Genomic DNA, 18,740 nt, shown 5'->3' on the forward strand with positions numbered 1-18,740 from the left:
TCCTTTGGTTTTCACCTTTCACCACACCAGCCTTTATAATCAACAAATTATTCTTCACAGCTTCCATTGTTTTTATAGAGATTCTGCCTTCTGACTCATTTTCCTCTCCCCTCCTCCTGTCATTATTCTGATGGGATCAGTCCATTTTGAATTCCTGATCCACTCTTCTGGCTCCACCAACCACTTATCTTTTCAGAACATTTTCCATGGAGATTCAACATCTGCCCTTGTACCCCAATCTGTCCCACCATTCAGGGATGCAAGTAATCCTTCAAAATGAAGCAGCAATTTACTGGAACTACTTCCAATCTAGTATATTGCATTTAGTTCTCACAATGGTATCTCCTTTACACTGCAGAAACTAAACGAGTGACCATTGTGAAGAACTCTTTTCAGTTGTCCAATTATCTGTCACTCAATTCCCCATCCATCTCCCACTCTGGCCGATGTGTGTGTGGCCTCCAACACTGTTGCAATAAAGCTCAAAGTAAACTTGAAAACCAGCACCTTTTATCTTCCATCTAAGCACAGTACAGCCTTCTGGACTAATAATCAAAATCAACAATTTCATATCTCTCTTGTTCAGCTTAAATCAGTATAGGCTAGTTCCTTTGCAAGATTATCCATCCTTAATATTCACTCAGTTTTTCTCTCTCCATAGTCACTGACTGAGCTGCTAAGTAATTCCAATTCTTTTGGTTTCAGATTTATCAAAAAAAAACACTGACCTTAGCCTAGGTAAAAGATTCCTTTATCCTATCCATCCCCTCCCAGAATCTCTGCAATTTAACACAGAACATAGAAATCTACAGCATGTTAGAGGCCCTTCAACCCACAATGTTGTGCTGAGCGCGTAACTTACTCTAGAAACTGCCTAGAATTTCCCTACTGCATAGCCCTCTATTTTACTAAGCTCCATGTACTTATCTAAGAGTCTTGTAAAAGACCCCATTGTATCTGCCTCCACCACCATTGCTGGCAGTGCATTCCATGCACCCCACCATTCTCTGTGTGAAAAAACTTACCTCTGATATCCCCCTTGTACCTACTTCCAAGCTCCTTAAAACTACGCCCTTTGTGTTAGCCATTTCAGCCCTGGGAAAAAAAAGACTCTGGCTATCCACACGATCACTGCCCTTCGTCATCTTATACACCTCATCCTCTGTTGCTTCAAGGAGAAAAGGCCAAGTTCACTCAACCTATTCTCATAAGGCATGCTCTCTAATCCAGGTAACATCCTTGTAAATCTCCTCTGCACTCTCTCGATAGTATCCACATCCTTCCTGTAGTGAGGTGACCAGAACTGAATATAGTACTCCAAGTGGGGCCTAACTAAAGTCTTACATAGTTGCAACATTACCTCACGACTATGGAACTCAGTCCCATGGTTGATGAAGGCCAACACACCATACACCTTCTTAACAACACCGCCAACTACACGGACCCCAAGATTTCATTGATCCTCCACACTGCAAAGAGCCTTACCATTAATATTACATTCTGTCTTCAAATTTGACCTACCAAAATGAACCACTTCACACTTATCTGGCTTGAACTCCATCTGCCACTTCTCAGCCCAGTTCTGCATCCTATCGATGTCCCGCTGTAACCTCTGACAACCCTCCAGACTATCTACAACACCCCCAACTTTTGTGTCATCAACAAACTTACTAACCCACCCTTCTACTTCCTCATCCAGGTCATTTATAAAAATCACAAAGAGGAGGGGTCCCAGAACAGATCCCTGCGGAACACCACTGGTCATCAGCCTCCATGCAGAATATCAACCACCCACAACAACTTTCCATGGGCAAGCCAATTCTGGATCCACAAAGCAATGTCTGTTTGGATCCCATGCTTCCTTACTTTCTAAGTGAGCCTCACATGGGGAACCTTACTGAAATCCATAAACACTACATCCACTGCTCTACCTTCATCAATGTGCTTTGTTACATCCTCAAAGAATTCAATCAGGTTCGTAAGGCATGACCTGCCCTTGACAAGCCATGCTGACTATCCCTAATCAGATTATGTCTCTCCAAACACCCATAAATTCTACCTCTCAGGATCTTCTCCTCCAACCTGATGGCATGAAAATCAATTTCTCAAACTTCTGGTAATATCCCCAACCCCTACTTCTCCATTTCCCATCCCATTTACCCTCTCACCTTATCTCCTTGCCCACACATTGCCTCCCTTTGGTGCTCCTCTCCCCTTCTTTCTTTCTTCCATAGGCTTCTGTCTCTTTCACCACCAACTTCCCAGCTCTTTACTTCATCCCTCCCCCTCCAGAATTCACCAATCACCTGGTGGTTCTCTTTGCTCTCCCTCACCTTTTAAATCTGCTCCTCGGCTTTTTTCTCCAGTCCTGCTGAAGGGTTTCAGCCTGAAATGTCGACTATGCTTTTTTCCACAGATGCTGCCTTGCCTGCTGAGTTCTTCCAGCATTTGTGTGTGTTGCCCACAATTGCCAAGGTCCTTTTCACTGGGAATACTGAAGCAAAATATTCATCAAGTACCTCCGCTACCTCCTCCAGCTCCATGCACATTTCCAGTATCGCTCCTGATTGGTCCTATTCTCACACAGCTCAGCCTCTTGCTCTTCACATACTGGTAGAATACCTTGGGGATATCCTTAATCCTGCTTGCCAAGCCTTCTCTTGGCCCTTTCTAGCTCTTCTAATTTCATTCTTGAACTCCTTCCTGGCACCCTTGGAATTTTCTAGAACTCTGACAGTACCTAGTTTCTTGAACTTTTTGTAAGCTTTTCTTTTCTACTTAGCTAGATTTTCTACATCCTTTGTACGCTATGGTTCCTTTACCCTACCATCCTTTCCTTGCCTCAATGGAACATACCTATGCAGAACGCCATGAAAATGTTCCCTGAATATTTGCCACATTCTGCTGCGCATTTCCCTGAGAAAATCTGCTCTAATTTATATTCCCAAGTTCCTGCCTAATAGCATCATATTTTCCCCACCCCAATTAAATGATTTCCCAAATTGTCTGTTCCTATCCCTCTCCAGTGCTATGGTAAATGAGATAGAGTTGTGATCACTACCTCCAAAATGTTCTCCCACCGAGAGATCTGACACTTGACCAGGTTCACTTCCCAATACCAGATCAAGTATAGTCTCTCCTCTAATTGGCTTATTTTCATATTGCATCAGGAAATCTTTCTGAACATGCCTAACAAACTCCACCCCATCTAAACCCCTTGCTTTAAGGAGATTCCAGTCAATACTATGAAAGTTAAAATCACCCATCACAACCACCCTATTATCATTGCACCATTCCAGAATCTGCCTCCCTATCTGCTCCTCGATGTCTCTGTTACTATTTGGGGGGGGGGGAAGGGTCTATAAAAACACCTAGTACAGTCATTAACCCCTTCCTGTTTCTGACTGCCACCCACAATGACTCAGTAGACTATCATTCCATGACTTCCTCCATTTCTGGAGCTGTGATACAATCCTTGATTAGCAGTGCCACCTCCCCTATCTCTTTTGCCTCCCTCCCTGTCCCTTTTGAAACATCTAAAGCCTGGCACACTCTGCAGCCATTCCAGCCCCTGAGACATCCAAGTCTTTGTAATGGTCATAACATCAAAGTTCCACATTTTGATCCACACTCTAAGTACATCCACCTTGCTCGTGACACTCCTTGAATTAAAATAGACACATCTCAAACCACCTGGCTGCGTGCTTCTTTGCTCCATCATCTGCCTATCCTCCCTCATAAACTCCCTACAAGCTGTCACTACTTGTGCACCAACCACCACATCCTCTGCCTCTTCACTTCAGTTCCCACCCCCCTGCAAATCTAGTTTAAACTCTCCCCAAGGTCATTAGCAAACCTCCCTCCCAAGATATTGGTTCCTCTCCAGTTCAGGTGCAACCCATCCCACTTGTACAGGTCACCCCTTCCCCAGAAAAGGTTCCAATGATATACAAACTTGAAACTCTGCCCCCTGCGGCTTCTCCTCAGCCACTTGTTTCTGTGCTATCTTCCTGTTCTGACCATTCCTAGCTTGTGGCACGGGGAGTAATCCGAGATTACCACCTTGGAGGTCCAGCTCTTCAGCCTCCTTCCTAACTCCCTAAACTTACTACACAGAACATCTACCCTCTCCTGCCTATGTCATTGGTACCAACATGAATCACGCCCTCCCCTTCAATAATATTCTGCAACTGTTCAGAAACATCCTGCACCCTAGCACCCAGGAGGCAACATATTATCCTGGCATCTCCTTTGTTGTCACAGAATCTCCTATCTGTTCCCCTAACTGTCAAATCCCGTATGACTATTGCTCTGTCTGAGTTCACCCTACCCTTCTGAGGCTCAGAGCTAACCACAGTGCTATGGTCTGGCTGCTGCTGCCTTGCCCAGATAGGTCATCCCACTCAGCTGCATCCAAAGGGGTATACCTGTTGCTGAGGGGGATGGCCACAGGCTATGGAATAGCACTGACTTCCTTCTCCCTTTACCTCTCTCGGTGTTCACCCATCTACTCCCTGAATTCTGCACTCTAGGTCTAACCACCTGCTTAAAAGTTACATCTATCAATTGCTCTGCCTCCAGGATGATCCCAAGTTCATCCAACTCCAGCTCCTTTATGCGGTCTTTCATGAGATGGAGTTGTCTGCACTTCCCGCAGGCATAGTCATCAGGGAGACCATCAAGTTCCATGAATTCCCACATCCTACTGGAGGTGCATTCCACTGCCATATCTGCCATCCTGCCTGCACTGTACAATGGGCAACCAAGACCAGATCTTCTAATCTGTGTCTTTGGCTTCAGCCTCTTCTTGTCAAAGCATCATGCTCCTACTCTCACCACTGGCCTACTCCCAACAATAGCTGCCCTGCTTGCCCCTTCTGTACTTTTATTTAATTCACAGTGCTCTGCTCCTGATGCTGACTGGGCCTCTGGAATGTCCGAGTGCCCGTGAAGCTCTTTTTTATACAAGCTTGGCCGACCTGCAAGTAACCTTTTCAAAGTGCTCTGTTCCCAATGCTGATTAGGCTTCCAGAAGGTCTGAATGCCCATAAAGCTCTCCTTTCATACAAGCTTCACCAACTCGCAAGTAACCTCCTCGAAGTGCTCTGCTCCTGACGCTGATTGGGTTTCCCGAAATAAATCTCACTTTTCCACTCCTGACAAAGTTTGACCCTGAAATGTTAACTCTGTTTCTCCTTTCATGGATGCTGCCCAACCTGCTGAGTTTTTTCAGCATTTTCTAGTTATTAGTCATAGAAAAATACAGCACAGAAACAGGCCCTTCAGCCCCTCTAGTCCATGCTGAGCCATTTAAACTACCTAGTCCCATAGACCTGCACTGGAATCATTGATGTACCGATCCAAACTTCTCTTAAACAATGAAATTAAGTTTGCATTGCACTACTTGTGCTGGCAGCTGGTTCCACATTTTCACAACCCCGAGTGAAGAAGTTTCCCCTCATGCTTCCTTTAAAATGTTCACCTTTCAAACCTTAACCGATGACATCTAGTTGTAGTCCCACCCAATCTCAGTGTAAAATGCCTGCTTGTGTTGACCCTATCTATACCCCTCATAATTTAGTATTCCTCTATCAAATCTCCCCATGATTCTATACGTTCCAAGGAATAAAGTCCTAACTTATTCAATATTCCCTCATAACTCAGGTCCTCCAGTCCTGGCAACATCTTTGTAAATTTTCTCTGTACTCTTTCAACCTTATTCATACCTTTCCTGTAGGTAGGTGACCAAAACTGCACACAAAACTCCAAATTAGGGCTTGCCTATGATGCACACAACTTCCAACATAACATGCCATCACCCATACTCAATACTTTGATTTATGAAGGCCAATGTGCCAAAAGCTTTCTTTGCAACCCTATTCTGCCACTTTCAATGACTTACAGACCTGTATTCCCAGATCCCTTTGTTCTACAGCTCTCTTCACTGCCCTACCGTTTGCTGTGTAAGACCTATCCTGGTTGTCCTACACCTTGCGCTAGACTGCATTAAGTTCCATTCAGTCCATTTTTCCAACTGCAAGCTATGATAGTCTTCCCCACTGTCCACTACACCCCCAATCTTGGTGTCATTTGCAAATTTGCTGATCTAATTAACCATATTATAATCTAGATCATTGATATAGATGACAAACAGCCACGGACCCAGCACTGATCCCTGCAGCACTCCAGAGAGGCAACCATCTACTAACAGTTTCTGGCTTCTCTCACAAAGCCAATGTCTAATCCAATTTACTACCTCATCTTGAAAGCTAAGTGACTAACCTCCCATGTGGGACCATGTTAAGTGTCTTGCTAATGTAGATAATATTCACTGCTTTGCCTTCATCAACTTTCCTGGTAACCTCTTTGAAAAACTCTATAAGATTGGTTAGACTAGAATTACCATGCACAAAGCCATTCATGTCTAACCAAATACTCATACATCCTGTTCCTTAGAATACCTTCCAATAGCTTTCCCACTATTGATATCAGGCTCACCAGCCTTCAATTTCCTGGTTTGTTTTTGGAGCCTTTCTTAAACTGCAGAACATTAGCTATCCTCCAATCCTCCTGTACCTCACCTGTCACTAAGGATGATTTAAACATCTCTGCTAGGGACCCTGTAATTACTGCATTTGTCTCCCACAAAGTCTGAGGGAACACCTTATCAGGCCCTGGGGATTTGCCCACCTTAATTTGCCTCAAGACAGTAAACACCTCCTCCTCTGTAATCTGTATGGGGGTCAATGATGTCGATGTTGTTTTGCCTCACTTCTATAAACTCTGAGTCTATCTCCTGAGTAAACGCAATGCAAAAAAATCCATTTAAGATCTCCCCCATCTCTTTTGACTCCATGCATGAATTACCATTCTGATCTTCCAGAGGACCAATTTTGTCCCTTGCAATCCTTTTGTTCTTAACCTATCTGTGGAATCCCTTAGGATTCTCCTTCACCTCGTTTGCCAAAGCAACCTCATGCCTTCTTTTAACCCTTCTGATTTATTTCTCAAGTCTTCTCTTGCATTTCTTATACTCCTTAAGTACCTCAATTGTTCCTACTGTTTATACCTGCTATGCACCTTCCTAACCGGAGCCTCACTTTCTCTTGAAAACCAAGGTTCCCTAAATTTGTTATCTTTAACTTTTATTCTATCAGGCACATACAAGCTTTGTACTCTCAAAATCTCACTTTTGAAGGCCTCCCACTTACTAAGTACACCTTTGGCAGAAAATAGTTCATCTTCATTCACACTTGGCCAGATCTTTTCCGATACCATCAAAATTGGCCTTTCTCAAATTTAGAATCTCAACCCATGGACCAGACCTATCTTTTTCCACATTGGTGCCAGTGAGGGTAAGGATGCTATGGAGGATGAACAAGTGGTTGAGGAACTGGTGTAGGGGGCAGGGTTTCAGATTTCAGGATCATTGGGACCTCTTCTGGGGCAGGTGGGACCTGTACAACAGAGACGAGTTACACCTGAACTACAAGGGGACCAATATACTTTCAGGGAGGTTTGTTAGTGCTATTGGGGAGGCTTTAAACTAGATGTGCAGGGGGATGGGAATTAGAGTGCCAGAGCTGACAGTGAGGCTGGGGTGAAAATAAATGATGTTAAGAGCTCAAGCAAAGCCGCAAATAGAAAGGTTGTGAGTGGTGTATATAATTCAATGCTAGCAGTATTGTGGGGAAGGCAGACGAGTTGAGGGCGTGGATTGACACATGGAATTATGACATTATAGCAATTAGTGAAACTTGGCTACAGGAGGGGCAGGACTGGCAGCTTAATATTCCAGGGTTCCAATGTTTCAGATGTGATAGAGGCAGAGGAATGAAAGGTGGGGGGGGGGTGCGGGGGGTAGCATTGCTTGTCAGGGAAAATGTTACAGCAGTGCTCAGGCAGGACAGATTAGAGGGTTTGTCTACTGAGTCCTTACGGGTGGAGCTGAGAAACAGGAAAGGTATGGCCACATTAGTGGGGTCGTATTATAGACCACCCAATAGTCAGCGAGAATTGGAGGAGCAAATCTGCAGAGAGATAGCAGGCAACTGCAGGAAACATAAAGTTGTGGTGGTAGAGGATTTTAATTTTCCACATATTGATTGGGACTCCCATACTGTTAGGGGTCTAGATGGGTTAGAGTTTGTAAAATGTGTTCAGGAAAGTTTTCTAAGTCAATATATAGAGGTACCAACTACAGGGGATGCAATATTAGATCTTCTATTAGGAAATGAGTTAGGACAAGTGTTGGAAGTGTGTGCAGGGGAGCACTTTGGTTCCAGTGATCATAACACCATTAGTTTCAACTTGATCATGGATAAAGATAGATCTGGTCCTAGGGTTGAGGTTCTAAACTGGAAGAAGGCCAAATTTGAAGAAATGAAAAAGGATCTAAAAAGCGTGGATTGGGACAGGTTGCTCTCTGGCAAGGATGTGATCGCTAAGTGGGAAGCCTTCAAAGGAGAAATTTTGAGAGTGCAGAGCTTGTATGTTCCTGTCAGGATTAAAGGCAAAGTGAATAGGAATAAGGAACCTTGGTTCTCAAGGGATATTGCAACTCTGATAAAGAAGAAGATGACATGTATAGGAAACGGGTAGTAAATAGGGTGATTGAGGAGTATAAAAAGTGCAAGAAAATACTTAAGAAGGAAATCAGGAGGGCTAAAAGAAGACATGAGGTTGCCTTAGCAGTCAAAGTGAAGGATAATCCAAAGAGCTTTTACACGTATATTAAGAGTAAAAGGACTGTAAGGGATAAAATTGGTCCTCTTGAAGATCAGAGTGGCTGGCTATGTGCGGAACCAAAAGAAATGGGGGAGATCTTAAGTGGTTTTTTTGTGTCTGTATTTACTAAGGAAACTGGCACCAAGTCTATAGAATTAAGGGAAACAAGGAGTGAGATCATGGAATCTGTACAGATTGAAAAGGACGAGGTGCTTGCTATCTTGAAGCAAATTAAATAAATCCCCAGGACCTGACAGGGTATTCCCTCGGACCTTGAAGGAGACTAGTGTTGAAATTGCAGGGGCCCTGGCAGATATATTTAAAATGTCGGTGTCTACGGGTGAGGTGCCGGAGGATTGGAGAATGGCTCATGTTGTTCCATTGTTTAAAAAAGGATCGAAAAGTAATCCAGGAAATTATAGGCCGATAAATTTGATGTCGGTAGTGGGTAAGTTATTGGAGGGAGTACTACGAGACAGAATCTACAAGCACTTGCATAGACAGGGACTTATTAGGGAGAGTCAGCATGGCTTTATGCGTGGTAGGTCATGTTTGACCAATCTATTGGAATTTTTCGAGGAGGTTACCAGGAATGTGGATGAAGGGAAGGCAGTGGATATTGTCTACATGGACTTCAGTAAGGCCTTTGACAAGGTCCCATATGGGAGGTTAGTTAGGAAAATTCAGTAGCTAGGTATACATGGAAAGGTGGTAAATTGGATCAGACATTGGCTCAATGGAAGAAGCCAAAGAGTGGTAGTAGAGGATTACTTCTCAGAGTGGAGGCCCGTGACTAGTGGTGTGCCACAGGGATCAGTGCTGGGTCCACTGTTATTTGTCATCTATATCAACGATCTGGATGATAATGTGGTAAATTGGATCAGCAAATTTGCTGATGATACAAAGATTGGAGCTGTAGTGGACAGTGAGGAAGGTTTTCAAAGCTTGCAGAGGGATTTGGACCAGCTGGAAAAATGGCAGATGGAGTTTAATACAGACAAGTGTGAGGTATTGCACTTTGAAAGGACAAACCAAGGTAGTACAGGGTAAATGGTAAGGCACTGAGGAGTGCAGTGGAACAGAGGGATCTGGGAATACAGATACAAAGTTCCCTAAAAGTGGCGTCACAGGTAAATAGGATTGTAAAGAGAGCTTTTGGTACATTGGCCTTTATTAATTAAAGTATTGAGTATAAGAGCTGGAATGTTATGATGAGGTTGTATAAGGCATTGGTGAGGCCGAATCTGGAGTATTGTGTTCAGTTTTGGTCACCAAATTACAGGAAGGATATTAATAAGGTTGAAAGAGTGCAGAGAAGGTTTACAAGGATGTTGCCGGGACTTGAGAAACTCAGCTACAGAGAAAGGTTGAATAGGTTAGGACTTTATTCCCTGGAGCGTAGAAGAATGCGGGGAGATTTGATAGAGGTATATAAAATTATGAAGGGTATAAATAGAGTGAATGCCAGCAGGCTTTTTCCACTGAGGCAAGAGGAGAAAAAAACCAGAGGACATGGGTTAAGGGTGAGGGGGGAAAAGTTTAAAGGAAACATTGGGGGGGCTTCTTCACACAGAGAGTGGTGGGAGTGTGGAATGAGCTGCCAGACGAGGCGGTAAATGCAGGTTCTTTTTTAACATTTAAGAATAAATTGGACAGATACATGGATGGGAGGTGTATGGAGGGATATGGTCCGTGTGCAGATCAATGGGACTAGGCAGAAAATGGTTCGGCACAGCCAAGAAGGGCCAAAAGGCCTGTTTCTGTGCTGTAGTTTTTCTATGGTTTCTATTAACATGGTCATACCTTTCTTATTCCTGAGTTCCACCCTTAATGCCTCACAAGAGAAGATGTCCAGTTTGTCCTGACTGAGCACTGCCATGACATTTTCTCTGACTAGCAATGCTATCCCTCCACTCCGTTGCATCTAAAGCAACAGTACCCTGGAAAATTGAGCTGCCAGTTCAGCTCTACCCGCAACTAAGTCTCACCAATGACTACAATTTCATAATTTCATGTACTGATCTGCCTTTCCTACAATACTTCTTGCATTGAAATATATGCAGCTCAGGATATTGGTTGCACCATGCTCAGCCTTTTGATTCATGATTTTGTCTGAGCTCTTAACATGTTTCTACACCACTCTACTAGCTGTTCTGGCATCCTGGCTCCCACTCACCACAACTTTAGTTTAAACCCACTGTGCAGCACTAGCAAACCTTCCAGTTACAATATTAGCCCCCTCCTGTTCAGGTGCAAATCATCTCTTTGGTACACGTCCCACCTAAACTGGAAGAGAGCCCAATGATTCAAAAATCTGTTGCCCTCCCTCATACACCAACTCCTCAGCCACGTGTTAAACTGTACAATCTTCCTATTTCTGGCCTCATTAACACATGGCATGGGTAGCAACCCTGAGATCACAAACTTGAAGGTCCTTCCTTTTAACTTTACACTTAACTGCCAGAAACACACACAAAATGCTGGAGGAACTCAGCAGGCCAGGCAGCATCTATGGAAAAAGAGTACAGTCAAAGTTTCGGGCCAAGACCCTTCATAAGGTCTGGGGAGAAAAAGATGAGAAGTCTTTATCTAACAATTATCTAACAATCAAACAAATTTAGAAATCCATGAAAGCTTTGATAGAAAATGAAAACATAGAATTTCTTACTTTCCAAGCATACAAGCTGATATATTAAAATCCACTTTGATAAATTACACCAAGCAACTTATTTTTATATAATTTATTGTCAATTAATTACATTGTTAAAATTCTAAATCTGTATAATATATACAACTTTGTAAATGCACCCTGGTTATTCAAAACATTGGCATGCTAAACTTCACCATGTATAAAAGACAGTAAATTATATGGTTATTCTTGAGCTGCCTACATTACCATGGTCATTGAGATTCACAATAAAGTATGTGCAATAGATTTTTAAATACTTTTGTTCATGGTAATACCTATTTTGTTTACATGCAGTTCTTAAAATAAACTACAAGTCCTCCAAAGAATAAAATATTCATGTATTCAACTTTAAAAGCCACAATGGAGCTAAATAATAAGTTAAATTACTGGCAATTGTAATGGAACTAGAAACCTCAATGACCCAATGTTACTTTATTCATTTTCATAATGCATCGTCCATTCTCAACCTCCCTGAAGGCAGTGGGCCCTCAATCCACTGCAGTAGTTGTGTAGTTTGCTAGCACTGGCCAAATGAATACAAATAAGTGGGATATTAAGTCAGTCCAAAGGACAGCAAAAACATTCAAATATATCTGAAGTCATACAAATGTCAGACCAGAAAAATGTTTCCACCCCTGTTGAGCACCAGTGAACCACTCTTTAAACCAAAGTAAGATAGGTACTACTTGACCTAGTTTAACCAGATTTACAGAAAAAATTATTAAAGGTTGAGAGAATACAATGCATCGACATTCCTTGACTTTATATTTAGAAATGTAAGAGGTTCTTCTGAGTGTGGCAGAGTATGAATGTACCAAAAATAAACTCTAGTGAAACCTTGACCAAATGTGCTCTAATTTTCTCTGTTAAGTTACATAAGGAAGGCAGAGGCTGGGTGAAATAGTCAATATAAAATACACCCTTCAAAGGAACTGCATTTCCTGTCTACTTGAAAAGCTGTAACAATTAATCGACAACTTACAGTACAATCCATTTCTCCTTTACCGATGATCTTGTTCTTTTTCAAAAGAACTGGGGTTACTATCAGATTCAAGTTAAATGCCTGTTAAGGAAGAAGTATGATTACATGTTTTGACAATGACATTAAGATTCTCTTGCAGCTGACAAAAAAGGGTCAATAATGCCTCCAACAAGAGAATAAAAATGGCAAATTCAGTGAATCAAATGCATAGCAGCAGCAGCCAGAAAGTAATAAATCCCAGCTACATAATACTGTGAAGGGCAAAATTTAATAACTGCACCAGAAAGGGCAAGAAAGGCCTTTAATTGTATACTTTGCATTCCCTCTGCTGATGAGTAGATGACAATTGCTGCAGTAACAATTATAAAATCATTTTGTTAGACAACAATCTCTTTGTTAGATACCTATAAATTCAAGATTCATTCCTTTGAAGCCTTGGAGGCTAGAGGTGATTGCATTTCAGGAAAGAATCTATTGTAAAGTCACAAATTATTGGGAGCCTTTTACAAAAAGGCAACTTGAAATTCCATCAATGCTCTTTGGACACAATAATGTTGCCCAATGCTTGCAGCTTAAAGCATTGCACGAAGCTTCAGAATCTCTATGGAATGAATGTTAATTGTGTAAGTAGCTCTCTGAAATGCCCTGTTCAAAACATCTGTGGTGGCCATTGCTGCACAGATAAAGATTATAGAGTGCTCTTCAGGACTTGAGAAACCTCCTGCATTGTGGCTATTAGGCATTTCCTACTTGTCAATCATCTCAACAAAGTTTCTTTTGACCATCAATGATCCATAGTAATAGTTATTCTTAAGATTGTACTTTGACCTGATCCTTGGGCACTTAACCTTGGCAAACTGCTTCTTCTCAAACACATAGAAACACCACCCTCCTTTTCTTCAATCATTGAAGGACACAGCTTCACACAACTTCTTTCAATAACTCTATGAGGGAAAATAGGGGCACACAAAGTTGAGGAGCACATATAGGAAAGACAATAGTAAACCTTTCCCCATAGGAGAGGTGATTAAAACTAGAAAGCATAGGTTCAGAATAAGTAGTAATGAGTTTAGTGTGGCTCTCGGGAAGGACTTTTCTACCAGCAGGCAGAAATCTGGAGCACACTACCTAAGTGAGAGATGGAGTTAGGTACTCTCACAACATTTGTTTCTAGACAAGTATTTAAATCATCAAGGCACAGATGGACAGGTCCTGATCAATGTGATTAGTTAGATGTATACTTGGTTGGTATGGACACGGTAGGCCTTAGGATTTGTTTCTTTCCTCTATGACTTCAAAGGTTTCAAAAGTACATTTAATGTCAGAGAAATATATACAATATACATCCTGAAATTCTTTTCTTCACAACCATCCACAAAAACAGAGAAGTGTCCCAAAGAATGAATGATGGTTAAATGTTAGAACCCCAAAGTCCCCCCTTCAGCTCCCCCCACCCACGCTTAAGCAGCAGCAAAGCAACAACCACCCTTCCCCCACCAGCAAAAAAAAGCATTGGTGCCCCTCACCAAGCACTCAAGCATGCAGCAAAGCATCAATAAAGACACAGACTTGCAGGACCCCAAAGACTACTCATTCACCCAGTAATTCAATATACCACAGGCTCTCCCCCCCCCCCTCCAGTAAGGGAAAAAGAGATGTCCCTGTTTCACAGCAAGAGGGAAGAAACAAAACAACTCGCTGATTTATAGTGTTAAAAGACTGTTGCATCACTTTTTCCGAGCTCTGTGCCCAAAGAACTCGGGTCTCTGAGCACACAGCCAGCAGCCAGCTTGCTGCTTTCAATCTTCTGTGTACTCCCACAACACACCAATTTCCTGTGGAGGCACCGACCTCAAGTCCACCCGCCTCCAGAGCCATAAAATCCTGGAACCCTGAAGGCTGCTAGTCTTCTAGGCCGCATCCCTGACATTTTGAAGAGCGGTGTTGCATACTGAAAGTGAAAGAATGTAAAATCTATACAATAGAACTGTGCAGCAAACACGAGGAGATCTGCAGATGCTGGAAATGTAAGCAACACACACAAAATGCTGGTGGAACGCAGCAGGCCAGACAGCATCCATAGGAAGAAGCACAGTCGACGTTTCGGGCTAAGACCATTCATCAGGACTAACTGAAAGAAGAGATAGTAAGAGATTAGAAAGTGAGGAGGAGGGGGAGGGGGAGATCTGAAATGATAGGCAAAAACAGGAGGGGTGTACTGTTATAAATATCATCCTCACAAATTCTCTTCCAGCACTATCTGCAATATTTCTAGTATCTTCACCTATCCTTCCCTAATTAATCGTTATTAAAACAAATTATCTTGCCATTATCTCAATGGTGTCTAAGGTGAGTTTTCAGTTGTAATGTAAATATATCTGAGACATTACTTAAGTTCATGTTCTGGAAGCATATTGCCAGTAAAGTGCATTCTGCCCATTGCTGAACAGTGTAAAAAATCCAAATCATTTTCCATCTCTTTAAAAGGGAAAAGACCTAGAAATTTTATTGTACTGTACCTCAACAAGTGCCTGAAAAGAATCAGTGATTATCAAGAGATTTATATCAGAGATTTCACTTTCAGTGAATGAAATGTTTATTCTGTTCACACCATTCACTTACTCTACGTTACATATTTTACAGATGAAATATCAAATCTTCATGGACCTTTATTTTTTTTTGAATGTAATCAGTTGAATAAGCTGTAACCAACACTACCTTGATACTACTTCCAAAAGGAACTCCATTCTAAAGCTCATTACAACAAATTACTTATATGGTTTGAAGATGAGTGAATGATGATACCCTATATTCAGTGTGAGACCACGGTGTAACCTGAAATTACATGGAAATTGCATTACACTTTTAAAATTACCAACTTAATTTTTCATTAACTCTTCACTGGCCTTAACCTTTAGACCATATACATTCACAAAGATTATCTACTTTTATATTGTGCCATAGCAACGTTAGGCAATATCAATGAAGTCCCTCTGATGGAAACATTGACCTGTTCAGAAGTTCACAGGCCATTCACTGCATACCAATTGTACCCTTAGAGCTCTTTACTACATTGTCCATAAATGTCAGCTACCAGCAGAACTGTACTCCTGTATTTTCTGGTGAGTTCCACAGGCTCTTATGTCAGAATTTCTGCTTGATAATTGGGGAAATCCTGTGTTGTTACTTTCTAGGAAAAGGTCCAAGGCAATTCACAAAAAGGCAAATTTAAAAATATTTAATGCAATGCATTATTCAAGTTCTGAATGTAATCAAACTAAGGAACACACCATCCAAAATGCAATGAAAGTTTGCTTATGATGCCTGGTGACTTGAATAAAACATTCATTTATGGATGCATACTGTTATTATGGGAATTCTGGTGTCACTGTTAGATCTAAGAGAAGCAGTTTATATCAGTGACTTACTTTAACAATGAACTTTGGTTTTATTGAATATCACCCCATTTTGATGGGAAATACTAATCTCTGGCACCAAGCAGTAATCTAGACACAGTCTACATTATCCGGGGTGATGGAGGCACCACCATTTGCTTTAAGTGAAAATACTTAGGTTGCTTCAAGACCAGAATATGACCAAGTCTATCCTATAAAACAATTGGTTGAAGTACAATTTGAGGCAATTAAATGTGTGCTTCAGAATTGGAACATTGTGATCCAAGTAACAAACTAATCAATAACTCCCAAAGATTTTTCTTCAGGTAGTTATAAGGAACAAACTTTGATTTGCTAGTCTCCCTGACAGATAAACGCCATCTAAGGAACTTCAGGAAATACTCTACTTAGGAATTATTCCATTTAAGTTGTATTCTACAGCAAAGCAGAGAAAAAGACCAAGATGCTGGGACTGTATCATGAAATACTGTTTTCAGTTCTGGTCACCTCACTACAGGAAGGACGTGGAAACCATAAAAAGGGTGCAGAGGAGATTTACAAGGATGTTGCCTGGATTGGGGAGAATGCCTTATGAGAATAGGTTGAGTGAACTTGGCCTTTTCTCCTTTGAGCGACGGAGGATGAGAGGTGACCTGATAGAGATGTGTAAGATGATGAGTTGCATTGATCGTGTGGATAGTCAGAAGCTTTTTCCCCAAGGGCTGAAATGGCTAACACGAGAGGGCGCAGTTTTAAGGTGCTGTAAGTAGGTACAGAGGAGATATCAGGGGTAAGTTTTTTTTTAAAAACGCAGAGTGACGAGTGCGTGGAATGGGCTGCCAGCGACTGTGGGAAGCAGATACAATAGAGTCTTTTAAGGGGCTCCTGGATAGGTATGTGGAGCTTAGAAAAATAGAGGGCTATGGGTAACCCTAGGTAACTTCTAAAGTAAGTACATGTTCGGCACAGCATTGTGGGCCAAAAGGCCTGTATTGTGCTGCAGGTTTTCTATGTTTCTAAATACACTGGGCCTCTAATAGTATTTACTTTTGCCTCAATTGCCACTTCCTACTTTTTACGGCAAACTAGGGAGCTGGCTCCACTAATTCTTAAAGAATCACGTCTGGTCTTACTGAATGTTAGAAAACAAATTTTGCATTTGATTTGTGAATAAGGAAGTTCATCTGACCAAATGATTTATGCTAAACAGAGTTCACTGTTTCAGTTTAACATACATTTATTATCAAAGTATGTATGCAGAATATAACCCTGAGATTTGTCTTCCCCACAGAGAGCCACGAAACAAAGGATTCCTAGTAGAATTCTCAGATATTCTTCGTAGAAAATGCCCCGTTGATCATCTTCCTTATGAACAATGAAAAAATCAGAAATGTTCAAATAACGTAGTGGAGAAAATATTGAAAATTTGAATTATAGAAGTGCTATCTTTTAGGAGTGAAATATTTTAAACTTCTTTTTTACTAAACGTGAAGTTGCACCGACTTTTGTTTCTAGTATTTTATGTGAAACAGGAGTAAGATTCACATTAATTCTGACATTAAAGCAAATATTAATATAAGATAATATTACCAGATTAAATTTAAACCCTGGATCTAAATCAAGTGCTTATTATTGATTACAACCAACACACATAAAAGTAGCTGGTGAACGCAGCAGGCCAGGTAGCACCTCTAGGAAAAGATGCAGTCGATGTTTTGGGCCGAGACCCTTCGTCAGGACAAACTGAAAGAAGAGCCAGTAAGAGATTTGAAAGTGGGAGGGGGAGGGGGAGATCTGAAATGATAGGAGAAGACAGGAGGGGGAGGGATGGAGCCAAGAGCTGGACAGTCGATTGGCAAAAAGGATATGAGAGGATCATGGGACAGGAGGCCTAGGGAAAAAGAAAAGGGGGGGGGGAGCCCAGAGGATGAGCAAGGGGTATAGTGAGAGGGACAGATGAAGAAAAAGGAGAGAGAAAAAACAGAATGTGTGTATATAAATAAATAACGGATGGGGTACGAGGGGGAGGTGGGGCATTAGCCAAAGTTTGAGAAGTCAATGTTCATGCCATCAGGTTGGAGGCTACCCAGACAGAATATAAGGTGTTGTTCCTCCAACCTGAGTGTCGCTTCATCTTTACAGTAGAGGAGGCCGTGGATAGACATATCAGAATGGGAATGGGATGTGGAATTAAAATGTGTGGCCACTGGGAGATCCTGCTTTCTCTGGTGGACAGAGCATAGGTATTCAGCAAAACGATCTCCCAGTCTGCGTCGGGTCTTGCCAATATATAGAAGGCCACATCAGGAGCACCGGACGCAGTATATCACCCCAGTCGACTCACAGGTGAAGTGTTGCCTCACCTGGAAGGACTGTCTGGGACCCTGAATGGTGGTGAGGGGGGAAGTGTAAGGGCATGTGTAGCACTTGTTCCGCTTACAAGGATAAGTGCCAGGAGGGAGATCGGTGGGGAGGGATGGGAGGGGAACAAATGGACAAGGGAGTCACGTAGGGAGCGATCCCTGCGGAAAGCGGGGTGGGGGGGGCGGAGGGAAAGATGTGCTTAGTGGTGGGATTCCATTGGAGGTGGCGGAAGTTACGGAGAATTATATGTTGGTTGTCATTATTGATTGTCATTTTTGTACAGCAATTATTAAAACTCTGTCTAAAATATTACAGATAACAAAAGTGGAATGTTACAAGTCAACATCAGGTGAATTTGCCTTCTAGCAATTCCTTCTTTAGTCACCAGATGTTAACTACAAAGTCTTCTGTCGTATCCTCTTCCAAAGACAAAAGCTGTTTCAACATTGCCTGCAGTGCTTCTTTTACCGTCTGGGTTTCTCTTTGTAGATACTGTGGACATTTATTAAGGATAAAACATGAGAATGCTTCGCTGTTGTTGTCTTCAGGATTGATTAGTTACCAAGTGTGTTGACTACTAAAA

At 41.9% G+C, this 18,740-nt stretch overlaps 1 protein-coding gene across 6 annotated transcripts in view; it reads right to left on the reverse strand.

The window, feature by feature from the left end:
* Positions 1-18,740, reverse strand: part of disc1 (DISC1 scaffold protein) — a 208,166-nt gene that overhangs the window by 63,341 nt on the left and 126,085 nt on the right. Inside the window, exons 14-15 of one of the 6 annotated variants that reach the window (XR_010016776.1) lie at positions 17,029-18,650; positions 14,457-14,529 (exon numbers count right to left, since the gene is read on the reverse strand). The exons of 3 other annotated variants lie outside the window; for them this stretch is intronic. Coding sequence is in view for 2 of the 3 variants with exons in the window: in XM_063039416.1 (XP_062895486.1) it covers positions 14,251-14,529 (279 nt within the window). In the remaining variant the exon portion in view is untranslated. Of the gene's footprint in view, positions 1-13,905; positions 14,530-14,848; positions 18,651-18,740 lie in introns of those variants that run through there. 2 more of the 6 variants (XM_063039416.1, XM_063039422.1) reach the window with 2 other exon arrangements.

Source organism: Mobula hypostoma, chromosome 2 (genome assembly GCF_963921235.1).
Source record: "Mobula hypostoma chromosome 2, sMobHyp1.1, whole genome shotgun sequence".
Taxonomy (NCBI): Eukaryota; Metazoa; Chordata; class Chondrichthyes; order Myliobatiformes; family Myliobatidae; genus Mobula; species Mobula hypostoma.